At 41.0% G+C, this 26,411-nt stretch overlaps 3 protein-coding genes across 4 annotated transcripts; all 3 read right to left on the bottom strand.

Annotated features, from left to right (window-relative positions):
• Positions 1–140: 140 nt before the first annotated feature.
• On the bottom strand, positions 141–5,664 carry prpf31 (PRP31 pre-mRNA processing factor 31 homolog (yeast)). The gene is made up of 14 exons (XM_035383119.1): positions 5,511–5,664; positions 4,811–5,026; positions 4,562–4,622; positions 4,357–4,440; positions 3,961–4,058; positions 3,747–3,853; positions 3,315–3,484; positions 2,708–2,865; positions 2,333–2,422; positions 1,962–2,089; positions 1,802–1,874; positions 964–1,092; positions 638–736; positions 141–509 (listed from the first exon to the last, which is right to left on the bottom strand). Exons 2-14 carry the CDS (start codon positions 5,024–5,026, stop codon positions 390–392), a joined length of 1,533 nt encoding a protein of 510 aa, XP_035239010.1. The 5' UTR covers positions 5,511–5,664; the 3' UTR covers positions 141–389.
• Positions 5,665–7,576: 1,912 nt separating this feature from the next.
• On the bottom strand, positions 7,577–15,520 carry LOC118208321. Its single transcript, XM_035382887.1, has 6 exons — positions 11,513–15,520; positions 11,082–11,242; positions 10,621–10,757; positions 9,757–10,097; positions 9,519–9,615; positions 7,577–8,981 (listed from the first exon to the last, which is right to left on the bottom strand). Exons 1-6 carry the CDS (start codon positions 15,251–15,253, stop codon positions 8,854–8,856), a joined length of 4,605 nt encoding a protein of 1,534 aa, XP_035238778.1. The 5' UTR covers positions 15,254–15,520; the 3' UTR covers positions 7,577–8,853.
• Positions 14,679–26,318, bottom strand: si:dkey-40m6.8 (serine/threonine-protein kinase LMTK3). Of its 2 annotated transcripts, XM_035382865.1 has the most exons (11): positions 25,578–26,317; positions 22,730–22,863; positions 22,399–22,546; positions 22,002–22,075; positions 21,235–21,353; positions 20,541–20,628; positions 20,204–20,352; positions 19,906–19,990; positions 19,655–19,776; positions 19,386–19,535; positions 14,679–19,207 (listed from the first exon to the last, which is right to left on the bottom strand). In XM_035382865.1, exons 1-11 carry the CDS (start codon positions 25,663–25,665, stop codon positions 15,547–15,549), a joined length of 4,818 nt encoding a protein of 1,605 aa, XP_035238756.1. In that variant the 5' UTR covers positions 25,666–26,317; the 3' UTR covers positions 14,679–15,546. The 2 variants fall into 2 exon arrangements, with proteins under 2 accessions (XP_035238756.1, XP_035238765.1); XM_035382874.1 differs by lacking the exons at positions 14,679–19,207; positions 19,386–19,535; positions 19,655–19,776; ... (1 more) ...; positions 20,204–20,352; positions 20,541–20,628 and adding an exon at positions 20,651–20,845 and having other exon boundaries at positions 25,578–26,318.
• Positions 26,319–26,411: the final 93 nt, after the last annotated feature.

Genomic DNA, 26,411 nt, shown 5'->3' on the forward strand with positions numbered 1-26,411 from the left:
CGCTCAGAGGTCATTCTAACAAAATGGGCACATTAATTCCTGCAGCAGTTTGTCTCTGTCTACTACCATCCACAGTCTCCACTTTTGAATTCCAATTGATCATCTTAGTAATAATGGACATAAAATTGTAGAAATTGAAACAAGGCAAATTGTCTCAGAGTTTATTAAAAATTTATTCAACAGTGTACAATACAACGTATTGCTAAAACACATGTACAACTGCAACAATTGCTGTCTACTTAGAGATTTAAGCTAATCAAATTTTTACAAATTTAGGACAATTTCAGGCATTCCCCCCCACACTTTGGAGAGCTCTGTGCCTCCATCTTTGTCCCCGTTGGCGAATTGGGGGGGGGGGGGTGCATGTCCTGCGTCTAGCGCCTGCAGCCTCACAGCTTACCCTCCCCCTCCCGCTTGACCTTCAGGAACTCGGCCATGTTGGAGAAATACTTCTGATTGGCCTCCGTCACCTTCTTCTCCGCAGCCTGAGGGTTCACAATCTCCAAACCCTGTCAAAAGACAAAGCAGAGGGGGGGAGGGGGAAGAAAGCTTAAGCTTTAAAATAATCACACGCTCCATGCAAGATAACCGCGTTCCAGAAACAGGTTGTGGAGGCGCCGTGTTAAGGCGAGCGTACCTGCAGAGGGGTGAAGGCCACGCTGGAGCTGGTTCCAGACGAGCGGTCCCTGACCGTCGACTTCCCACCGTACACCATGCTCTGCTTCTGCAGCGTCCTCTGCAGGGACAGGGGTCACGCTCCTTCAATACCACATCGTCACAGCGCATCGCAGACACAACAGAGGTGTCCGAGAAGTGCGGTTAATGGAATTAACGCGAGGGCTTGCTGAAGTGATGGCGTATCGGTATTGTTCATTTAGCATACGCTGTTATTCAAAGCAAATAAACACAGGCCATAATGCAAACCAATGCCACATTCACACGACGGCGCACAACCACGTTTACCTGCAGTGACTTTGAGATCCTGGCTTTGGTGGCGTCATTGACCTGGGCCTGTCTGACACGACCGCTGCCTGATTTACCAAGCTGGCCCAAACTAAAGCCCAGATCCTCCTGGTATGCATCATCCTCAATCTGGAGGGGAGAAGAAAGGGAGATCATTAAACTAATGGAGCAGGAAATCGGGGGGGGGGGGGGGGAGAGGAAATGGATGAAGCGCACATATCAGTATGTCTACACATCTTTAATGCTGACTATGGTAGTCAATGGAAGGGGGGGGGGGGATATATTATTGTAATGATTAGATAAAATGCTTCATACATTGTGTTTTGCTACCTGACATCCAAATGGTCTGTCAATTCGTTCACACACATCAGGTTTACTACACTGCACTTAAAGTAACATTCCTACACATCAACTGATTTGTAAATACTGCAGACGCTGCAAAATCAAGACAGCTCTGTGAAACGAACTTGGTCCAAGTCTTTACTTTATTAACTTACATTTATCTAGTGTCACAAAAGGCAGCATATAAACTAAATTCTACTATACATCTCATTATTTCATATATGCATATATAAAATATTTACAATGCTTTTTTTTTTTTTTTTTTTTTTTTGCAAGTTACTATATTGCCCCATCTGAATCAAGTTCAAGATACTTCATGAGAAAAGCCCGTTTCAGGTAAAAACATTGCCATTAACAACATTAGGTAGCAATCACGATGGCTGTAATGCACCATTTCATTTGGCAAGGAATACAAATGGGGTATGGGCATGGTGTTGGGTTAAAAAATAAATCCCAAGAAACAAGTCCGATATGTAGGGGGCGTGGCTAAATTTACCTCTGCGAATGTCATTCTGTTAGCGTGTTTCCTGATCTCTGTGAGCCCCAGCCGTTCCTTCATCTTGCGATACCTGAAAGCGGGGGGTGAATTACCGAGGGGTGAAGCACATTACTCAAACCGACAGGAACAGAGAAAAAAGCTCAATGAGCCTCAGTACCTCCGTCCCCCTCTTTTCTTCCTTTGTCCGTCCAAGGGGGCAGGCAGGGGCTTCACCTGCTTCACTGGGGGTGGCTCCTGCCATTTGTCAAACTTTCGCTCGATCTCCTCCTTCATGTCGTACCCAACCTGACAGAACAGATCCCAGAGAGCACACACACATTCATTCATCCATCCATCCATTTCCTGAACTCCTGTCCTCCAACATTCTTCACTAGCCTCCAACCATGCGCCATGCGCACCCTCATCCCTTCCCTCCCTCAAGGCCACACCCACGACAGCCCCCTTATCACTGCATGAATGACTGAGGAACTGAGTCTCTCCTCCCCTGACCATCAGCTCTACTACCCTACCCTGCCCCTTCCCTCTCACCTTCCCATCAACGCTCTCGTGGAAGCTGTCCACTCGGGCCACCAGGGCGCACTTGGCCGACACCAGCCTGGCTGCCTTTCTCCGCAGGTCCTGCGAACGACATCGTTCACCACAGTTATCCGCTTTTCCCTTTCCGATCTCTCCTTTCTCCTACCCACCCCACCCCACCCCACCCTCGATAGTCACTTACTGGACAAACAGTCAAAACAAACCTGTAGGGAGGGCAACAAGGCAGTGAAAAAAGCTACGCAAGAGAAAATGTGTACACCATCCTTTTTAAAGAACCAAATTATGCAATTGACAAAGACAACGTGTGGGATTGACCCCATAACCACAATGGTTCCATGGTGGTAACAGAATGATTAGGCCACTAACTGGGGGCAGTGACTGTACAACATCGCAGTGGTAGATGTAGCCAGTGTGGGGCAGCAGAGAGGTGCTACTGAAGCCTGACAGAGACTTGCGCTGGGACCCCAGCAGCATCAGGTTACAGGCTGGCATCTTTGATAGGTTGGTAAGGCCCCCGGCGATACCTAAAGAAAAAGGGGGGGTGTGAAGGAAAGGTCACACGTTTTACAATAACAAATTGGGAATCACAGGAGACGCGTGCAGAAAACCACAATGGAACAAAACCCTTTTTCTTATCCAACAAGTATTTATACAGCTTGTGGGGTAGTTGCATGAATAATACATCGGGCACTGGAGAAATACACCAAAACAATACGAGTGCAGGCACATTCATTCCAATTTGTAAACTGCATATTCATCACATGCAGCGTAGAAGCTGAAGAGAACCACATCATGTGAATGTATACAGGTATTTACCATCACAACAGCAAAAGTAAACACAGGTAAGGGTTTGGAATAACTCCTTGAAATAACCCTGCCCCCATGCACATAATTTCTTCTTTTACTCTTCCAATCGGCTCTGTTCTTCAACTCTCTCTACAAAATGGCTGTCCTCCCCACTCCTCTTTCTTACCCATGATCTTAGCCGCAGTGGAGGCCCCAACAATAATAGACAGGTTAGGAGCGATGAAGGACATCCTGGACTCCACGTACTCATAAATCCTGTGCTTAGATTGGTTCAGCTCAAGGGCCATGTCGCAAGCCTCCTCCAATCGTTGCAGTTCATCCTCACCCAACAACGTCCTAATGGTGGTTAATGCATGCAAGCGCATCTTCATTATATCAGCAAAATCAACAGACTCATGTCAACACAATCAAAATGTTTGTACTTGAAATTACAGTAAGGATTTCCCAGGTTTCTCCTCAAAAAATAAATACATGTCACTATTCAAATACAATCTCTACATGCCATTTTGTCTTTTTGTCTCAATGCTACTGAACAACACCAGTGTCCTGTGGTGTCCAGTCAGTCACCATACTTTAACAAGTACATTAAACCTCTCACCCCTGTGTTGTGGATGCAGTCACACTGACCACCATGATTGTGGCATTGGTCAAGATCTGCTGGAGTGTCTCATTGTTTTTGCACTTGTCAAGATTATTCCCCAGTTCCTGTGGGCATGAAGCAGAGACGGTCATCATCACTGGATGGATTAATAAACAGCTGTTCAATCCATATAATTACTCAAGGCATTACACCATATGGACACCAAGCTGACCTTGACTGTTCGGATATAATCCAAAGAGTTTGGCACCAAGGACTCAAGCTCTGGGAATCTCTTAGAATATTTGTCACGGACAAACTTGTGGATGATATCTGATGGAGAAGATACAGGACATGTGTGTCATACAACGTGGTTTAAAAAGCTGACTACACCATGACAATTATAGCCACTCTTACCCTGATGAACAGGGCTGTATACAGTGGTGTTGACAATCATTTAGACAGTTTTGTTTAAGACACATTGAAGTACATTTTATTTTAAAAACATGTATCAGAAAATCAGCCATTTTAATTATTCCCTTTATAAGAACACATGCAAAGCAACATTCAAATGTCTTTTTATTGCTCATCTAATGGTTAAATGTAATTTAAAAAACTTAATTGTGTTTACTCAGTTCATTGTCAATTTCCACAGTCAAATTATTGGCAGCTACAATCAGCCGGTACTCTGGGTCTGCCTCTACTGGACCTGAAACTGAAGAGAAGGAAGAAGTGAACGCACCAGAAAAAAAAAAAAAAATTCACATACAGCCACTGCTGCAGGCCATCTTAACGTTACAAAATAAGTGCACAGAAACAAAAATAAAAATAAATACCTTCAGTGTTTTTGCGCTGGTTTCCAACATATTGAGAAACTTTGTCCATGATCTCTGAAAACTGTCAACATAAAGAAATGAAAGGTCACCACAACAAACCACAGAAACTACAAATGACAATGACCAGATTTATATTACAGAACAGCAAACCACTACTCCCCGTTTTACAAAACCGAGGCATTCGTATGTGTAGGTTTAACAAAAACAGAAAAAAACATGCATACAAAACCATAAGTCATCTCAGCTTACTGGTTTGCTGTGTCGGAGTTTTGCAATTGAAGTGACGCTTTCTGTCCCACTGTAGTCAACCTCCATCTCCTCTGGTATGTCCTCCAATCCCGCTCCTCCCTCTCTTTCACCTGCGTCCCCTTCACTCTCTCCCCCATCACCCCCGGGATACAGGTCATCTTCACCCTCGTCTCCTGCTTCCTCCAAGTCCGCTAGAAGTTCGTCGGCTAAAGACATCTGAATGAAGGATAATATGTTTAGCTGGAAAAATAATATTCCAAAGGACCGAGGTGCATGCTAGGATCCCCAAACACCTTTCAATGAATAAATACATATTGTGCAAATTACGTTTTTGGGTTTTAGAGTGATCTATAAACAGATTATGCAAGTACTTTATGTAGGTATATATCTATTATGCACATTCGCCTAGTTACACATGAAAGTTTCTATCTTAATTAGACAGTTAATCCTGCTAGGACGCTAGCCACGATTCCTATGTAATTATTGAACCAAGAGATTAAAATGCGTATAGCCAACAATCAAACCACAAAGGCCCTGTTTAGGGAAATGTTTGCGAATGGCGAAACATTCAATCAACGCTACATAACCACGACAATTTAGCTAACTTCCTAGGATGAAGCTTGCGAGAAAACGAAATTAACAACAACTAAATTACGGCTAGGGAGCATGATTTCCGACGCCGAATGCAGAGATTACTTACTTTAGCGACTTGCTGGCTATCCCTGTTTTATCCAGGGAAAAGCTGTAGTAATAATGAAAATATTTACAGCTAATTATTCGACGATGATCCAACGTTGTCTGGTTAAATATATTTCGGCTGGCGCACTGATATTACGTCAAAGCATTTAAGCCAATTGGAGTCCAAATTAAGGCGCCTGTGCTGAAGGATACAACCAATACAGTTCAGTGGATGCAACATAGCACAGAGCAGTGGTAACCAATCATGATCTTGAAGATCTACCTTCCTGCAGGTTTTCACTCCAATCCTAAAAAAATATAATTTAACGATTAGGCAGGATCTTGTTGAGCTTCTAATTAAGCAGAGTCAGGTGTGCCAAATTACGTTGGAAATGAAAACCTACACAGGATGGTAGATCTCCAGCAACAGGATTGGTTACGACTGGTATAGAGCATATTATATTGGCAGAATGTGGCAGGGACAGGAGTGGCTTGAATACAAATTTGGAAAATTGACTAAAAGATATGCACATTAAAAGATTTTTAAATGATAACATATTGACATGACATCCTTAAAGATAGATTACTTATTTATGTAATTTATAAATGATTTACATGTGCTGGTTTTGTCACTGGTTTTTGCAACCTACTTTTGTCTTAAATTAACCTAGCACCTGTTACCTTACCATGATGCTCTTAGTGATCTTGGTTGTGTAATTTTAATATATGATTAATTTAGGTGGTCATAACTTCAATGGTCAACACATTTTTTTAAAAATAACTATAAAACTGCAAGATTGGGCTTTTAAACAGAATGTGTTATTTTAGTTATTTGGATTTTTTTTATTTTATTGTTATTTAAAAAATAAATATCCAGGATGTCCCTGTATTTTTAATTAGTTCTTCAAGCACTGTGAAAGTATAAAACCTACATTATCACTGAAGCTCTTTTGAGTAGTTGTAGATGGCTCTTTAAAAAGAGCCCTTTGTGTACGGTGTGTGTGTGCTTTTTGTAATGAAATTCATGGCCTAGGCAATGGACACCAGCAGGCAAAAATGGATTGGTGGCATGAAGAGGTTTAGACATGTTTGTCCTGATACTGCAATGCAATTGCCATTGGCCATGTGTTGCCAGATTCATTCTTCAAAGTTCAAAGTATGGGATGCATTTGTGCAGGTTTTCCCTTAATATAATCACGTTTTGTTTTTACATGTGAAAATTGTAGTTCACATTTTTAAGTTAGTGACGTGAAAATGTGAAGATGTAAATGACTCCATGTGACCTATTTTGTTTTCACATGGACATTTTCATTCATGTTAAAAAAAACAATCACATGTGAAAATGTCTAATTCACATATGAATCTGTCATTGTTACATGTGAAAAGGCTAATTTCACATGAGATTTTGTGTTAGGGCAGCATCTCCAACGATGGCATGCGACACTTATTTAGGACGTTTACATCAAACAGGGCTGAGCCTGAGTCCTCCGGTACCTCAAATATGTCCGGCTGTAGAATTCCCCAGAGGCATCCTCCAGTGTTCTTGCCCCATGCTCTGACATGCACAGCTCTGATCTTGCACATGGCATCCAAAATGTTACTATGCTATGGAGACATCCTCATTGCATTTCATGTTGTGTTTCAGAGGATAGCAGGTCATACCTTGTTTGATATCGGCATTCCCAATTGAAATTTGAGAGCTTCTACCATGATATGAAACCCTCTAACCTCCACGCCTTGTATTTATAAGCAATGCTGGACATCTTTCGAGTGGTGAAAATTTGTGTAGGGTAAATGATGTGACCATTTTCACAAAGGAAGAAGAGACATCCTGAATGTGAAACTGCAGTAGCGCATACATCCTGCAATTAGTCCATCATACCATAGGACCCTTTTTGTATAAACATGATGTTTGATATGAAATACTAATATATGTGGAAATGTATTTTTTGCATGCAGCTAATATGATGCTTTATTTGAACAATACAAATAAAGCATCATGCTAATGTTTTAATAGGCCTGAAGTGCAATTTTCTCAGTCGCACTGTATGCCCCCCCTCCCAAGAAAAAACATTCTGTGCTAACTGATAGAAGACAGTACAATTTATTCTCATCAAACAATGAAATAAATGTTTCACAGTTTTCCTTATGTTGTTTGTATTTCCCCATTTTTTTACAGCATGTCATGAAACTCCCTCATTAAACAATACAAGTTTAAATCGACACTGAGACAGACTAAACAAATGAGCTAGTTCGACCTAAATAGATGCTGAATGGTAGGTATTAGAAAATAAACATTAACTGATTCCTCATCATATGGCCATCTTTAAGAATTATGACTTATCTCTTCATATGTTCTGGGCTATTTTTATTTGACCTAAAAAAATGCAAATAAGGCAAAAGTAAGCTGAACAATAAAATTAATATAAAAAAATAACAAAAATGAAAAGACAACCAAATAAATACAGATGGATGGACAGAACTACAGGCAAGATAAACAGGCTCATGTAATGAGCTTGAAAATATATTTATCATTTAACAATGATCAAACAAACCAAAAAGGATGTCATTGAATGTATGAATGAAATTTCAAATCATTTTCTTATGAAATAAATATGTAGTACCATCATATAACAGTATGAAACACAATAAATAAATAAATAAATAAACATGGCCCCATGAAATAACTAAATGAATAAATAGATATAAAACAAATAATAAATAGCAGATATTGACCTTTTCATTCATGCTACAAATAATCCTAAAATAAATTACTCTAAAATAATTTTGTATACACAATGAAAGATTCACATTTTTCTTTTTTTTTATACAATGAGTACTTTCAAATAGTTCACCTGGGCATTCTCCCAGCTGTGTGACATACACTAATGGTCAACTGCAAATGAAAATTATATTACAGTGTAATGACTTCAGTTCAAGCTTACACATCGGCATAATAATGGTCAGAAAGAGAGAACCCCGTAAATAACAGGGAGGCAGAGACAGAAGAAAGAGAAAAGAGATGAACTTTAAGACTTCCATTGCATAGCAGTTAAATCAGTTTCAGATTTTACTAAGCTACAGGCTCTATGTCAATATCACAAAATAGTAAGTTAATGCAGTGTCTGCAGATACACCTCAAATGAGGTGACAAAAAGGGGAAACAAATATATCCAGCTCCAGGCGGAGCTTCGAATTCAAGGTCCTGCAGCCGGTAAAACCTGGAATGTCTCAAACATCTAGAATGGGAGTCTTTCCTTCACTTTAAAGTAAACTCTGAGAACAGCGGACAGCAGGATAAACCTCAGCGATATTTTCAGGATTTCATTGAGGGGTTTAGTTCAGGAAATTAAAAGAAAAGCATGTCAGACTAAATGAGGGTCATGGGCAGGGCTTACAGTAAAGCGCGATGATGTCACAGGATTAGTCCCTGACAATTTTGGGTTGATTGACAAATCCTCGCTTTCCTTGGACTCCACAGTGCCAGTTTCTCCTGAGGGAAAATACATTTGTTCATAGTTTCAAATAGGTATTTGGGGCCTTTTAAAGGCAACTTAATTGTATTAATATTGACAATTTACATGTAATAATATGAATATTTAAATTATACTTCTCCAACCCTGTTTTTATAATAGAAAAAAAAACACATTTTATTTAGACACTCCGTTAAAAATATCCTATTGGACCTGTCAAAGCATGAAAGCATCAACACTTTGCATGTTTAGAAATAGTTCCTTCAAAAACATCTTCTACTCCCTTGAGGAGCTTAGAACTGTTCAATTCTGAGATTCTTCAACCTCTGAAATAATAAAAGTGTCTAATTTTGGTGTTGTGATAAGATAAAAAGTAAAGACTCCACTCCACAAAATAGGGATTAGCAATATACAGCCATTTGTGATGAGAAAAACAGGCTTTGCTCATTGAATTTCAGCAGCCATAATACAATGTGAGGTCAAAACATCACTCCTCGAACCACAGACTCAAAAACTAATTAAAAGGAGCATGATTTATTCACAAGATTTTAACTTACCTAATGCCTCTATGGATGAGGCAGTCTTTGTTTCATCTTGAGCAGGAGATGGACTAGAGGGCGCAGAGCCAGAGCTAAGCTCATTGGTTGGTGTTTCCTATCAAAAATTAAGAGTTAAAATAAATCATGGATTCAAAAGTCATATGCAAGCATAGATAAAGAGATCAAGAGAAGACAGATATCTCATACATACAAGTTAAACTGTCTTAAATTCCCAATTAATGAAATCACAACATACCTGATCAAAGAGATAGACAGTCACATCATCAAAGAAAGACACATTTCTTCCTCTCTCTTTCTCCCTTTCCATTGGTTCCCGTGGTGATTTTAATAAACTCCGCAACCCCACACGCCTGTCAACATCTGTTTCTGTGACAACAATCACTCTCCCAGCAGCTTCATCTTCTTCTTGCTCTTCATCTTCCTCTTCGTCCGGGTCACTTCCAGTAGATGCTCCTCTTCTTCGTCCACCTCTCTCTCTGTTTTCTCCCACCTCCCAAAATCCTACCCGGGGACTTGGAGATAGAGGGAGAGAGAGTGCAAGGGGAGGCAGGGAGAGGGAGAGGCGTGCGAGTTTGGCTGTAAGACAGAAGATAGCATGGAAAGTGAATAATTATAGTAGGTCAGAGTTCTGTGAATATGGGATATTGGAGAAGGGGTCGATTCAAATCTTGCCCTTCATGACTACAATATAGCAAATAGTTTCTAGCTCTTTCAAAACACTCAGACAAAACCCAAACACACAGCAAGATTAACTAGATTAATACAGATATTAAGATGCTGGATCACGTGCACAAATGTGAATAGAATGAAGACCTTCAGACACTATTGATCAACAGTAGGGGTGTCCAGTCTTACCCAAAAATGACCGATGTGGATGCAGGTTTTTGTTTTAGCCCAGCACTAAGATTCTATTTATCGTGGTCTTGATAGATGATCATGATTACTAGCTAATTAGTTGAATAAGGTATCATAGCGCTGGGCTAAAACAAAGACCTGCACCTACAAGGCCCTTTTTGGATAAGATTGGACACCCCCAATTTACACGATCAGGTTTAGCATCTCAGGTTTTCAGCATTTTTTTTTTAGTTCTAAAGACTACCTTTCATTGCTTGGTTTGCAACCACTAAAGGGGGTGTTATCTCTGCTTCTGGCCTAGCCAGAGTAAAAGGGTCGCTCATGTCCACAAAGGGCTCATCCTGTATTTCTGGCTGGGCTGCTTGCTGGGGCTCCTCTTTGCTACAAAACAAAATAATCAAAATTGATATTAAAAGTACAGAAAATTGAACAGCATTTATTCGGCCGACTATATTGTACAGTGTTTAGGAAATTACAGAACCCATACACACACATCCACAGCGAGTTAACATGATCGGTGCTATTAAATTCATTAGTAGGTAAAACAACAGCAAAAACAACCGCAAAAAAAAATGGTGATATTTTGTACCTTCTGCTCCATTAGACCAGCCTCCATAAGAACCACATAAAGTGCAAACACCCATCTAAACGATATCTTTTGACAGAGGCAATTATAGTGAACATATAATAACGCAAACTGCTTACTGATCACTTCCTTGACCGTCTTTTTCTCTTTGTCTCTCTCCTTCCTCTGTCACAAGGCCACTCCAGGGATGAAGAACAACTGCCTCACTCACAGTTGCCCCCCATAACACATTCTTCTTCACATTTTCACTGAGGGAGTACTGCAATCGCTCCTCACACACCTGACGGAGAAGGAGACACAGGGGAATAAAAAGGAAGAGAGAGACAGAATGTATAATGGGAATACTGCAATTCTTATCCTTATGAAGCTGACAAGCCAGTCTATAGCCTGACAAAGGACTCACCACATTCCCGATCACTTAATTAATAGAATGTAAAGACATAAATCATTAAATGAAAGGCTCAAGCTGCATTATATACAAGGTGAAAATATTAAAAGAATATCAAACAATGTTTACACCATGTATTTAATAAAATGTGCTAATTCTTACCTGCATCATTAAGCCATTTTTAGTGGGCATTTTGGAGGACAGTGACCTTTGACCCTTGTTTTTTTCAGACATGTGGCATGGAGAAGTCAATGATGGGTCTTCTAATCCATGTTTATCCTCTCCAAGAGAAGACTGGACCACAGAAGAAGGACCTGGGACAATCTCTTGATTACTTTGAGGTTGTTGATACAGACTGGCTCTCAGGAGTTGATCTGTGCTGTCTGATTGAGGCAAGTAACTTTTAGAGTCTCCCTCAACGTCCATTCTCCTCTCCCCGTCCCTTGTAGAAGACTTATCTTTACCTGCTCCTGTCTCACCCAAGCCTCTGGATTTTTGCTCTGGAGTCTTTTTGAGGGATTCCAATAATTCAAGGTTGTCCAAGAACAGATCGCCAAGTGTGTCCTCGTCCCCTGAAATGCAACATAGTTGCTCTAACTTCTCAAAATCTTCCAGAGGCTCCTCATCTAAGTCCTTCCACTCAGATATCAACAGCTCGGGGATAGAGGTCAGCGAACACTGGGCAAGAGATATTTTCTGAGACAGGGTGTTTTCTTCATTTTTGCTCACACTAAAATTCTGGTGGAGATTCTGCTGATCTGTGGGATGGGATAATTGAGCTGTCTGTACAGGGGAATGCTCCAGATTTACAGAGGTGCCCTTGTTCTGAGTGACATCCTGGCATGACTCTGGAGGAGCACCACTGTCTTCAAGGGACACAGAAATGGTGCAGTTGAGTCCCTCATCAAGATTGTGCTCTGATGTCAAAACTATGTCCATCAATAATGTTTCAGGCTCTGGCAAACTGTCTAGACTCTGTGGGACGACTCTCTGGCCAGAATCTTCGTGAGATTTATGATCGTGTGCTCTCTCAGAACATGGCTTATCTGAATCAAAGACTGCTATTCCCTCTAAAATGGTGGATTGCTGCTTTCCTTTACCATTGGATGAAACAACACTAGAACACATTCGTAAGTCATTGCCAATTTGTGAAGTGGAATCACTGCTGGCAGAATTGATCTGTTTATTTTCAAAAAATATATTTACTTGGGTTTCAGGCACAGACGATGGCTGTGGAGTGGTGTGGGAGGAATCTAAGCCAATATAACTGATGTCCTTGATTTCTGTGTCATGACATTCAGAAGGAAATCTGTTCTGGCTTTTAGACTTATTTTCTTGCAGTTGGGTTTGAGATTCTGTAATACTTGGTTCGTGATGTGGATGCCCACTGGAAATTACTTCCTTCACTGATTCACGATCGGAAACTACGCCTTGGACACTGTAGCTGTCACTGAAACAGATAGAATTTAGCGAGCCAATACCAGGGAAATTACTTTTTACATGTTCACCTAAATTTTCAATAGGCTGTTTACTTTCGATATTCACAGGTCGCAATGTCTCACCAGAGAGTTCATGTTCATGTGCATCGAGAACTTGATTTTCCATATCAGCACAATCTATGTTTGAATTTGCATTCTCTGTTTCAACAGATTGGTCTTCCAAATTGAAAAACATATCTTTCGTTCTCTCTTCAGTTGCAGCATCTCTTGCACTCAGAATCTGACAGTTGTCCATACAATCTATTGCATGGTTTCTCTTCAAGTCTGAGAGTGTAATTTGGGAGATATCATGGTTTTCACTGTGGTGACAAGAATGAGGACAGCTGACACATGCATCCTCTCCAATAATGTCTGACTCTTTGTTTATCACTGCTGAAAATGCATATTGGTTGAAGTTTTGATTCTCCTCAGCAAAATCTCCTCTGTGCAAAGATACCACGTTGTGTGATTTGTCATCACCGCTCTGTTCCTCAGAATCTGTGCCTATGTCACAAAGTGGGCCATCCTCGCTTCTCCTACACATGAGAGTCTGTTGTACTGGGTTTTCCAAATTCTCAACCTCCACAAACTGAGATTCCTCTTTAACTTCTTGTTCCTCTGTCTCCAGATCTGGAATTTCAAGATTTTCCTCTTGCTGTATCTTGACTCCATGGGAAATCTGGTTTTTCACTACACTTGAAGCCTGAGTGGGCATGGACTGCAACTGTAGAATGCTTTCATCCACACCAAGGATGCCTTCCTGTCCTTGGCTCTCATCATTAGCTCTGTCTTTACCACTTTCTTGGACAGAAGGGTGAGGCTCACTTCCTGCAAGTTCATCATTCTCTTCAGCCCCCCAGAATCGATGCCCAAAAACTGCTTCTTCTTTGTTTGCCCATGACTCCCTGCTGAAACCCGAGAATAACTCTGCCCCTAGTTCCACCTCTTGGTTTCTAGTCTCAGCTGAGGCCCACTGGTCATTTTCTGCCGGCCACAGATGGAGGTCTCCTTTCTGAAATCTGTAGCAGTCCAACTCTCCACTCACAGCTCCCGCTCTTTCTTCTTCATCTTCCTCCATGGCATTCCACAATTCCTTAGCCTTCAGCTCCAATCCTTTCGACTCCATGTCAACGTTGTCCATGAAACCCGCTCTTGCTGAGAACTCATTTGTGGTTTCTCCTACTCTTTCCTCAGCCTGTTTTTCATTCTCTAGATTCTCCTCAATTTTATAACAGAGTTCCCCAGCAGCTAACTGTTTCTCAGTCTCAGATTTTGCTTTGGCTCTCTCATCATCAGTTTCCTCTGAATAACATAGATTCCTTAAGCCTAATTCATTAGCATCTTGGTTCTTCGGCTCAAGGTCATGACACTCTTTTCTGGCAGGGGTTTCAGTGTTCCTCTCTCCCCAGAAAGAGTGGGAGAGATTAATTGTTTCTGTACTTCCTTCATGGTTGGCCTCCAACACTGAATCAAACTCATCCTTGGAACTTGTGTCACTGGTCGTCACATTATAGAACCTACATAGTCTAGATTCTCTGTTGTCAGGATTACAGAACAATTCTACAACTTTCTCCCTGTTATCATGTACAGTATGGTATTCTTGTGATGTCAGATCTTTGTCTTGCTGATCTGTAAATTTTAAACATGACTCAGGATCAATTAATTCTTTTTCAGATCCTAGCTCATATTCCTTTGTTACTGGCTGTTTTTCATTAACTGGGATTTCTTTAAACCCCACTCTCTCTGTACTACTATTTGAGAGGGAGTTGAAATCTTTATCTATATCTACTGGATCTTGGTATGTAATTTCCTTTGACTGTCCATGAGAAATTGGAAAAATATCTTTCCCAATCCCATCTGTATCATTACAACTACCAGTTTCAGAAAATGCACTGTAGTTCAGTGTATTTCCATCCTTACATGGGAATCCTTTCAGCGGTTCACAGTCTAAAGTGGAGAATAACTTGGCTATGAACTCAGCATTGCCTTCTTTTGGTACATCTTCTGAGAGTGGTGCTTGGCGCTCAGATACATTCAAATTTGAGTCTGCGCACTTTGTCCACTGATTGCTCAGTATTTCAGTGAATTCCTTCTTCTCCATTTCCTTCTCTGCAACTTGATCTAATTCTCTCAAACTATTATTTCCCCCCACAAGACCGGAAACTTCCTTGAGTACGGAATGACTACCGCCAGCGAGAGGAAATTCTGTTTCGCTACCAGTTCCCATTGTCACCACTGAAATCTCCTTATTCTCTGTGCAATGGCCTAGTGTTGCCCTCACATTTTCTTTCTCAGTTCCTGATGCTATCTGATCATTTGTAATCCATGTTTCTTCCATTTGGTTCTTCGTCTTGCTTTCCTTTCTCAATGTTTTGGCCTCCATCTCTCCTTCTTCTTCTGTCTCTGCCTTTTCCTCTATTCCCATCAGAATTCCCCTTTCTCCACTTCTGCTGCTACTAGGACGAGACTGGTTAACTCCCTCTCCACCCCTCCTAGCCACACCCTCTCCTTCCCAATCACTGTCTGAGAAGTAGGCAGAATCTCTGTGAGGGGTGTCAGTTGCCAGTGCTCTCCACCCACTACCACCTCCTCCCCAAGGGTCTCCAGGTGTCAAGCAATCCAAAGAACTGGATGTCAAAGGTGATATGGCAGAATCTGTTGGCGTATTGGCCGAGAGTGAGAGGTCTGAAACAGAGTCTGAAACCAAGGGTAGAGGAGTCATGTCTGTGCCTCTTTCTCCCAGGAATGACAAGAACCCTTAGAATCAGCATCTACCTTTATGATTCCGCTTTCTGTTTGAAAATGAGGGTCTGGCCCTACTTTGTTTACTGGCATCTCACAATCTATTTGCAGGCCACTCGAAATTTTAGAAACTTCTTCAATATTTTGTTTCTGAGAACTGGCAATAATATCCAAATTATCTTTATTTTGATCTGTCTCTGGACACGTTACTTTCTTCAAAATGTTGTCAGAAAAAGATTTATCTCCATCTGACACACTGGAACTTTGTGAAATATTTAGAATCACTTTTTCATTAAGACTGTCAGGGGCTGGTGAACTTCCAGAAACATCTATATTTTCACACTGTTCAGCAAAATTAACAGTTATTTTTGCCTGATCCTGTTGAGATTTCTTAGTCTTCAAGCCATGCAAAATGCCATCACCCAATTTTTGTATTTGGCTATCAGGTCTGGTTTGATCTGGATGAATATCTGTTATTTGACAATTCCCCTCTCCGACAATCAATTGATCATTGCTCCCTGTTGTACTTGTAGAGATATGAGAGTGACGGTTGTTAGTTTCTGCCTCCAAATCAGTGGTACCTTCAGTGACACTACCCTGACATGGCACGGATTGGACTCTCAACTGTCTTGCAAGGTCTACTCTCTGTCTAGATTTGACTTCTTCCCCAGAAAAAGCAGGCATATTAGAACTGTACATGGACACTCCCTCCTCCAGCTCAGTTGATTCTGATTTAAATCTTGCCTCTGCTCCTCTATCCTTTGGACTGTTTTTGCTAATCATTGAATCTTCATTCATACCAGAAGATGTTTGGTCAAGAAGAAGCCCATTTTTCGGCATTATCTCTGAGAACACAAAACCGTCAGGCTGGGACAGTGAATTAGACTGTGAAATGGACTGCGAGTTAAATGTATCAGTGACCTCAAACTCCCCAGGTAGTGAACTAGCTAAGCTTCCCTGTTCCATTTTGGGTACATCTGGTGTTACACTAGATCCAATCTGCAGCACTGGTATTTCAGGGCGCATTGTAACTTTAATTTCAGTTCTCTTTGGACGCTTTGTGACTTGAGCATAAATTGCCTCTGTCGTGTTATCAGTGCGTACATCCGTGCCACCGACTGATTTTTCAGTCTGAGATATGACTGGTTGACTTGAATCAGGACTTATGAATACTGATTCATATTCAGGTGATTCTGGAGTATTCATTTGGGATATTTCTTTTTCACTGTTAATGGATTCCTGTTTTCTTGTCATAATCTCGGTCAGAAAGGTCTCGGCTGATCGGATCTCTTTCAAGAAGTCTTCTCTGCTCAATTCATTCTTCTGGGCCTCTATGTCTAGTCTGCCTGGAGTCATTTCTGAGAGCAAAGAACGAGACCTTCTCATTCCTCTAGAAAAGGCTTCCTCTGCTTCTGCATAGCTAGGGAGGACAGGGGGTCGAGGAAAAGGACAGGATTTTGAGTTCCAATGAGGCAGAAAGTTCTGTTCAGAGTCCCCTCCTACCTCTCCACTAGCTTCTGTAACCATCTTCCCAGTGTCGATTTCAGTAAGGAACAATTCTGTCTGGAAAGATCCCTTTCTAACAACATCACTGGGTCCCATATTTTTCTCTCCAGACCCCCATGCTTGTCCTGCAGAGCCCAGCTCTGTCACCAGAGATTGAGAACGTCGCATGCCATGGCCTTGCGGAGGACATAGAAAGGTCTCTGTTCTCTCACTCTCTGCTTGACCCTCACTTTTCAAGTCACTCTCCAAGTCCCACGAACCCTCCTCAGACTTTGTGTCCATAGACTCACTGACATTGGAGATCTCAGTCAGAAATAGGTGCATGGGGGACTTTTTGGATGCAGACGCACTCTCCTTCTGCATCTCAGCATCTTCCTTCCAAATGGCTGGAAGAATGGTGGCAAGACGAGATTGAGTTCTCTTCATCCCTCTGGAGAACAGTTCAGATGTAGCAGGATCTAAATCATCAGACAGGTGTATGTGTTTGACAGCAGTTCCACTGTATGGTTTAACAGGTGATGAAAATGGTGAGTCATCCTCTTCTGAGTATGTTGGGCTTGAGGACCATTCTCTCTCTATTTTTGGTATTGTGGATTGGGAACGTGTCATTTTTGGATAAGATATGTCTTGGTGAGTAGGGGACTCAGTGTCTTTTGATTCAGAATGGAAATCGTTCGCATTGTTGGAATTGAGAAGAGACTGTGAACGCCTCATACCTCTGCTAAGAGAATAATCACAGGGTAATGGGTCTCTCTGTGAATACACTGTGTGTTTGTTTGCTTGAGTGGAATAACCATCTCCAGTAAAGTTGCTGTATGATCCTTTTTGGAATTTGTAATGAGGCGGAAGAGGGGGAGGAGGGGAATGAGGTGGTGGAAACAAAGGATGGGTAACAGAGGCCTGGGGTAGAGAGGGAGAGAGGGAAGGGGAGGGTGGCAGAGTCTGGCGATGGCGATGGATTCCTAAATGGTCAAAATTTGCCTTTGAAGTGGTGCAGTTGCTCATCAGCCGAGGGTCAGAAGACTCAACTTTTCCAACTGGAAAGGAGGAACTAGAGTAGTAGGCCAATCCATGAGCTCTATGGTATCCAAGGGGTGGGGCTGGGAGGGGACGCGAGTGAAGGTAATTGGTGGATGAGCAGGGCTTAGGAGGGAGAGCAGGAGCTGTGGGACCCTGTGATGATCCCAGAAATTTCTGCCTCACCTCTCCTTCTACTCCCTCCTCTTTATCCCCAATGTCAACTACAGCAAAGTCTGTCACCCTGTTGCATCCCTCTTTACTGAACTCAACCAAACCAGTATTGGGGACCAGCACTTGAACTTCACAAGACTTTACAGTCTGAAGAAACTTGCCACCTTTTTCATATTCATCCTGAGGGCTGAACACAGCCCTGTCCTTCCCAACTGTATTACTCCGAATTTCTACAAGTTCCAAATCGCCAGTGCACATTGAGTCTGATCTCAGGGCATGGTGACCTTTTGCTCCAGGCAAAGAGTGCGCTTTCCCTTTAAGAGTTGGGGATTTATCCTGGGGGGTATGTTCTTCCAAGCGGATGTAATATTCACTAGCTAAAGAAGGGCTGCGAGCACTGATCACTGGGACAACAGTAGGCGTGTCAAGAGAATGTCTGTGGGTGGAATTAGCGGTCGGAATTGGCTGTGGTGGAGGGAGAGGTTTATAACCACGTCTCCCATGAGCTTTCTCCCAGAAGTACTCAAAGTTCAATCCTTTGCTCGTCTCTGTTACAGTTAGAATGTCATCAAGTTCAGATGAGGAAGGAGTGATTGTGTTTCCTACAGGGTCAAGCAGAGGGAAGGAGTTTCCATTGGCACCCCTGCAGCCTCCCTCCCCCCTTTCTCTTTCCCTCTCTCTTTGTCTCTCACTTGCTGCTACTTGGAAAGCTGGAGGACGGAGGGAGTCCCAGCGCCTCTCAAAAGACTCCTCATTCTCCCCTCTCCTTCCTCTCCCCCCGTCTTCTTCATCCTCAACTTCGTCATCCTCATCCTCCTCTCCCACACTTCTTCTGCCCATTCGGCGTTCAGCAGCTAACAGAGAAGACATGAGGAGGAAAATTTCTGCAACAGATGGGCGCTGGGATGAGGGAAGCCAACAGGATTGCATGACCTCATACCTAGGAGATGGAGAGGGAAATTAAATCACAGAATGAATAATTCAATATTGCCGCACACTTCTAATATGATGGTAAAAGCATATTAACTGAGAAATCCAAGTTTATTGAAACTTGGTCAAAGGCTGTTGTATGAAACGAAAGTGCTCCTACAACATATTCATACACACAGAAGACTCACCAGTAGTCAGCATGGGAAAGTTTAAGTCTGGGCTGTGCCAAAGTTATCTGCCTCTCTCGAATCACAAAGGTCAACACTTCTTCATCACTGAGATGTCTGTGTGGCTGAGAACCAAACTCAAAAAGTTCCCATATCACCACCCCGAGAGACCTGGATAATGAAATAAGGTGAAAGGGATGAAAAAGGGGAGAGTGATTTTCTGCCACCCCAATCTTCTTTCTTCGTAAATATCCCACGCCAAGCTTATTCAATGACAACAAAGCTCTTACCACACATTGCTGGTTTTGGTCTGGTCAGTGACTATCAAGCTTCCCCGAAATTCTTCCAGTAGCTCAGGGGCGATCCAACGCAAGGGGATCCAGAGCTTGTCTGGAGTTAGATAGTAATCCTCCTAAAGGCAAAAAATATGCATATGTGAAGAACAGAGTGAGACAAAGACAATCTGGTACAGCAGAGTATGTGGATACAACACAAATAAGCAGATAAGCCCAAAGACACATACAGCTAATCCAACAAGTACCTTGTAATGGTTGTGGGACAAACCATAGTCTCCTATTCTGACAGTCAGGTCTGATGTTAGAAGACAGTTCCTTAAAGCCAAATCACTGTCAAAGAGGGGAACAGACAATGAATGGCATTATTATAACCACATTCATAATTGGTTTCAAAACAATACATCATGTGTGCGGTAAATTGATATTAGATTTCATGAAATCCTCATAAACTGGCAGAGACATCAGATCAAAACCTACTAAAGAAATTCTTTTGAAGAAATTCAGAAAGAAGAAATTCTGTAAATATATCTGGGTCATACTGACCTGTGAATGTAGTTATTTTCATGAAGGTGTAACAGCCCAGAGGTTATTTCATAGGCCATTCGTTGCAGAGTCAGAAGATCCCTTGTCAAAAGGTCAGGTGTCATACCATCCGATTTTCTCTGAGCTCTTAAATACCTCTTTAAATCGCCCTGATATAAAGAAAAAACACAAACACAATGTAGCAACAGCATCTTTGCACTTTTTAAGACTTTAATTAATTGTGGGGTACAAATTAAATATATACATTTACACAGAAAAAACTTTTGATTTAAACCTTATTTAAACCTTTAACATGAATTTTCTTGATGGAATTTTCCACAGTGATTTTGGCTCTTACCAGCTGACAGAACTCCATGACTAGAAGAAACGGAATGTTCTCGCTGCACTGACCCAGGCACTGGAGTACGTTGGGATGTTGTAGGCTTCTGGAAGAAAAGAAAAAAAAACTGAAAATGGAAAGAGATGCAACACAGACCATGACCATTTAATAAAAATGATTCTGAGAGAGTGGGAATGATTGAGGGAGGGGGAGAGAGGATGGCTTGTCCCTACAAGTGGACGGCTAGTCCCTGCAACCCCGCAGAATAAATAGTCAACAGCAGTCCATTCAGGATTCACTGCCACAGTTTCAATCACTTCAGTCTGAATGAGGAACACATTAAATGGTGAGCAGACACATCTGCATAAAAACATACTTGTCATCATGAGTACTGAATCGTTTTAAAGCCCTGGTCATGTATAGCACTCTGGATTTCAGTTTAGGCAATTTCATACAGTAATGTATATTAAATGATTTGATTAATATTAAATTACCCTGTAATTTGTAATTAATAGTCTAATATATGGGGTGGCAGCCCAATCCTTAACAATGCAGACTATATGTACATCAGTTACATAGTGTATAGGTACACTGTACCTACATCTAATGTTGATCTAGCCTACATTTTATCCTGGCTCTACATAATAGACATGAAAGATTAAGGGCGAGTGAAACCAAAATGGCATCTACAAACTCCATCAGTTTCTCTAACCTGTAAGGCTCAGATTCAGCCAGAAACTTCCTTTGCTCCAGTGGGCTAGCACTAACTCTCAGCTCCTTCACCACAGCTTGGGATGAACTGCAGTCACACAGCACCTCTGCCAAAATAACCTGAGACAGAGAGAATAATGAAGCAAAAAAAAAAATTTCCCGAAAATTACAAAAAAATGCAGGAGAAAATACACTGAGGAGAAAGAGGAGGGAGAGAAGTTGGAAGAAAGCGCAAGGGTTCAGGCAGATTCGAGAACATAAGAGGGCGAATGTATCAAAAAAGAACACAATCATAGTATTGGTTGAAGAGTTCCAATACTATTTAGCCAAGCCTAAATGGGCTTAATGGTAATCATTATACATTCTGATCAGCTCTAGGTGGCGTGCACTAAAAATCTCAAAACTAGGAACAGGAGTAAAACTGGTTTAATCCAGACAAATGTCAGTTCAGATTCCCCATTAATTACAAAGATGAGATAAAAAATATTGACCAACAACCCTATAAGACATGGACTGGGCTCCCTCTCTTGGTTTGTAATTATTCATCAATCACTTTATTAACCTGGAGATTCTGCTTCACCGCACAGAGGGAACAACTGACTCAGCAGTTTCAATGCAATGCATGTAAGACATATCCAGTAAATTTTGTTGTTAGGTTGTTACTCTCAAACCATTTGTTACTTAACCACATATTGATTTGCAAATGTATACTCTGCACCTCTGAGTGTAAATTATTATATCTCAGCGGACAAAATCTTTTTTTTTTACCTTTCCAAACCAGCCATTGCCAATCTCCTGAAGATAGTTCAAGGTGTGCCTTCGAAAGCACTGAGAATCTGGGTCTTAAAAACAGAGTGAGAAAGAGACAATCATAATAAATTAATGAATAGCTATTAATGTTTTATTATTTTAATCACAACTGTTACAGTTATATTGTTTAGTGAATAGTGTTTACTGATTATTCCATCAGTGATAACGTTTACATTTACTGATACACAATTTGGCAACATCGACTTGCCTTTCTCCCATGCCAATAAAGAATCATGAGTTTGTATTGCAATTAGAGAACGGGAAAGAGCGATGCAGGGGGTAGTATCAGATCGCAGACAGGTGTCACTACCGCAAGAGGTCAGTCGCAAACACAATAACAAACACATTATATTACCTGTCCTGTCCTGTATAGCAGGGCATAAAGCCCTGTCTCGAAGGGGCAAGGTGTAGACCTCAGGCAGAGAGGGGCAGGAGGACAGGCTGTCCTCAGGGGGTGGGCTGGAGGCCCCAGAACATTCCTCCCCTTCGGCATTGTCAAACTCCTGAGAGTGATAGGAATGGAGAGAGAGAGAGAGAGAGGGAGAGAGAGCGCGTGCAAAGGAGAGTGAAATGTGTTCACAAGGTACGATTCATCAAAGACACGCACTATACAGTCCTGCAACCTGCACGGTGTAGAAATACCATATATACATATACTATCCAAAATGTTCCATTAAAAAACTTACATTGAATCCCACTCCTCCTCTTTTGCAGCAAAGGCAGGCCAGGAGTAACAGGACGAAGGAAACGAGTCCAGAACAAGAGATGAGAATGACAACGTAGGGTGGCGGAGAGAGGGTGGCACCCCTAGACTGAGAGACTGAGACAGGAAAAGGGGAGAAGATAGTAAGAGATGGTTAGTATGGCTAATCCACCCTCTCGAAAGTCTGAGTTTTTTTCGTTTGGGCGAAAAGCAAAGCAAAGAGAGAATACTCAAAACAAATGCGGGAAGAAATCCATTGCTGTTGAAGAGTTTGGTTTGAGGAGGAAACCACTGGGAAGGAAGCTGGGATTCTAGTGGGAATCTAATTTGTAACTAAATTACAAATGAAGGACCCCAATGCACTGTTCTCATTGGAAACAGAAGGGGAAAAATTAAAAAAAGAACTCTGGAAGAAACCATCCCCTTGATTGAACAGGAGGGGACAGAGAGATTATTTTAATTGGATTTTTTTCATTTGGGAGGAACCATTCAAGTGAGGAAAGCAGGAAGGGAGAAAATACCATTAAATAAATTTGTTTTAAAAACACTTGCAAGAAGCGAGGTAGAGAAGGAAGGAAAAGGAGCTGGGGGTGCTTGTTTAGGAGAGGCCTCTACTAAGGGTTGGAATGTTTAAAAAATCACTCATATTAGGGAGGTACTAGGTGAGAAGGAAGGGGTGGGGCATTTTTAATATTGTACCTCAAATTGGTCGATTGTGTGGAGCGAACCATCTGTGAAAAAGAGAAGGGGGGGAGGGAGGGTGGTTAAAACCCTTAGGGATATTGCTTTCTGTTTTCTGAACTGTAAAATTACAAACAAAAATGATCATATCACCTGTAATGTTGTTGTTTGTTTGTTTGTTTATTTATTTATTTATTATTTCTGTCAAGACACAGTACATAACAATAATAAAATTAGGATGTAAAAATGTCATTTTCATTTTGGCTATCACAATTTATTTGACTTTTTGCAGACTTGATTCTGTTTAACATTTTCAAAAGCTACGAACTTTACACAAGGTGCAAGTAACAGTGCAGTGCAACCCTCAGTATTATATAGTACTATCTTATAGTATTATATAGTATAATCATTCATTTAAAAAAATCATTTTTAAAATGGCAAGTATGAGCTGAACCATATTAATGCTCATACATTCTAAAATAACCAGTGCAAATTAATATGATAATGTATGCCTCCATTTTAAAATTAAATTACAAATCCTTAATTATGAATATTAGCAAAGACAAATCCTCTTTTTGTTACAAATGCAAACCTTCCAATTTTTTTTACAACTTCTCATTTAGGAAGGGATGTCTATGTGAATATAAATCCCCACCAATCAGCATCAGTTATAGTATTTGAACTCCTTTGTGTTCTCTTGATGAAACAATTGATGTAAATTAAATTTAGCAGATGCTCATCCAGAGTGAATTACATAATTGTGGTGCCTGTATAGAGCAATGTAAGTAAAGGTAGTGTGCATAACCGTGGCCCAAAATGTATTATGTTTGAGATTTTACAGTTCATAATAAGTCTATTTTATAGGAAATGTCACTGAGATTCATCTCTGTATGGATGAAAGAGGTATCATCAATTCAAGCACTATGTTTCATATTTGGATATTCAATATCATTATAAGGATGATTTATGAACAGTTCTGTATTCAATAACAGCGCCCCACATCAGACTCGTGAGTTTGCAGAGCATGGAAAAGAGATAATGATGCTACTTAGGTAAAGCAAATTAAGTTTTTAGATTATCACAACACGCTCTTCCAGGGAAGTTTCAAGAGGTGACCTGGGATTTTTAAAAAATACAATGCATAGATCCTTCTACTAAAAAAGTCATTTTGCTAATCTAAATCACTTTCTCTTCTAGTATACTGATGTACAAGTGGCCACTACAATTAAATAATTTAAAAAAATCTTTTTGCATGACAACCGTACCATTGTCAATAAAGGGCTTGAGCAAGGTCTATGTGACACTACTGCTGATACACGATCTGTGCTCCGCTATTCCTCAGATCATCCCCATAGACATATGCACAGACAGACGCACATGAATAGCAACACAAACATCGGGCCCATCTCGCCGTATCTGTAGCCAACAAAAAACATACAGCGTATACCCTCGAGCACAGAATCTAGAAGTACAAACACTATCTTTGAATTGCAATAGCGAACCTTACAACAAAAACAAAAAAAAATTGAACATTAGGATTCGGTACCGACAATATGCCGCTTAAATTTAAGTGGTTAAATGAACGCGGCATGTATGAACACTTTTCCCTGAAGAAACACACAATTTCCGATCCTGTGATCATACATACTACATACATACACACACAAACTAAATCTATACAATATATAGGTTATGTGGAAAACACATACAGACATTTAGCCTACACATAGGGACAATAATAATTTAGCTACGCACCAACGTCTTCTTCAATATTCATATTGTGAAATATAATAGAAATTCAGAAATGCAGCCTCTATATTTCCATGTAACATCTCAAGATTAAATACAGGGGAAAACGCATGTAAGCAGGTTTCCACCATTTTATTATCCTAAAATTATTACTTGTACGCAAGCTGTCCTTTCTATGATCATGATAGTAACCATTGTTACGATCAGCTTTTGTATTTATCATAAATAGGCCGCCTTTATGAATACATTATTTTAGTCTTCGGTGCATCTGTGTATTCTTGTCTGTGCAATTCGACAGTAATATTTACTCTTATTCAGATCACCCTGTACTTCCCCTCCCACTTCCATTGCTCTTCTTTTTTTCCTTCCTCCATCAATTCCATACCACCGACTCCACTCACCTTCTCTCTGCGGGGCTCCTAGGGCTCTCTCCGGGTTGAAATACGACATCATCCCCGCTAGCACTATCATCCAGCACTGTCGTCGCATAGTCGCGGGATCCACTGCACAATCATTCGAGCGACGATCCTAACCTTAGCCCAGCAAGTCTTCCTCTCCTTTCTATCGCTATTCGCCGCTAATAATAAACGTCTGGTTGTTGTTCTATTTCCCTTCCCCTCCTCCGTCTGATTTCCCTTAATCCGCAATTAAACACGGTGTGAGAGATGGTCTATTGTGTTCTATACTGTCGACTTACTACAGCCGTCGAAACGTTATGCCAATACAGCTGCCTAACATACAAAATACTAATTCCTTACCGACAAATCATTTATTAAAAAATATATCCGCTATTGCTCTCTCCATCGTTCGTTTCCTCGTTTTGGTCCTATCTCCTGCCTAGTGTGTAATGTATTTTTTTCCCTTACACGAATGCTACGTAAGACACAACCAGGCTTGCATTATTATGGTTCTGTGTGTGCGCTTCATGTCTGTGTGTCTGTCTCCGTTTTCTTCCCTTGTCTCAGGTTCGGAATGTCTCAGTTATAGCCGATCTTGGCTAAACATGTCTTCCCACCAAATAATCGCTTGTTTATAATACTCGTTTTGAATTCCCCGTCTGTTACAGGGAATTATTAGCTATCATACGAGTGATTTATTAAATGAGCTTTGTGGAAACACGTCTGTAATTGGGTTATTCTGTGCTGTAATTACTACTGTTTTTAGAAGTCATTGCACTTCCGCCTGAAATACCACCGAGAAAATATTTCAGTATGAAATATACAATGCAAATTATA

The sequence above is a fragment of the Anguilla anguilla genome, chromosome 1, assembly GCF_013347855.1.
Source record: "Anguilla anguilla isolate fAngAng1 chromosome 1, fAngAng1.pri, whole genome shotgun sequence".
Classification (NCBI taxonomy): domain Eukaryota; kingdom Metazoa; phylum Chordata; class Actinopteri; order Anguilliformes; family Anguillidae; genus Anguilla; species Anguilla anguilla.

Coding starts and splice junctions, on each gene's coding strand:
- LOC118208321 (XM_035382887.1), bottom strand. CDS start 15,253: ATGGGAATAGAGGAAAAGGCAGAGACAGAAGAAGAAGGAGAGATGGAG. Junction 10,758..11,081: donor GACGGTCAAGGAAGTGATCA/GTAAGCAGTTTG, acceptor TTTGTTTTGTAG/CAAAGAGGAGCCCCAGCAAG. Junction 8,982..9,518: donor CTCATCCATAGAGGCATTAG/GTAAGTTAAAAT, acceptor ATTTTCCCTCAG/GAGAAACTGGCACTGTGGAG.
- si:dkey-40m6.8 (XM_035382865.1), bottom strand. CDS start 25,665: ATGCGACGACAGTGCTGGATGATAGTGCTAGCGGGGATGATGTCGTAT. Junction 19,777..19,905: donor TGTCCCACAACCATTACAAG/GTACTTGTTGGA, acceptor TTTTGCCTTTAG/GAGGATTACTATCTAACTCC. Junction 19,536..19,654: donor ACCAAAACCAGCAATGTGTG/GTAAGAGCTTTG, acceptor TTCATTATCCAG/GTCTCTCGGGGTGGTGATAT.
- prpf31 (XM_035383119.1), bottom strand. CDS start 5,026: ATGTCTTTAGCCGACGAACTTCTAGCGGACTTGGAGGAAGCAGGAGAC. Junction 4,623..4,810: donor AACTCCGACACAGCAAACCA/GTAAGCTGAGAT, acceptor TTATGTTGACAG/TTTTCAGAGATCATGGACAA. Junction 737..963: donor GGATCTCAAAGTCACTGCAG/GTAAACGTGGTT, acceptor CTGTCCCTGCAG/AGGACGCTGCAGAAGCAGAG.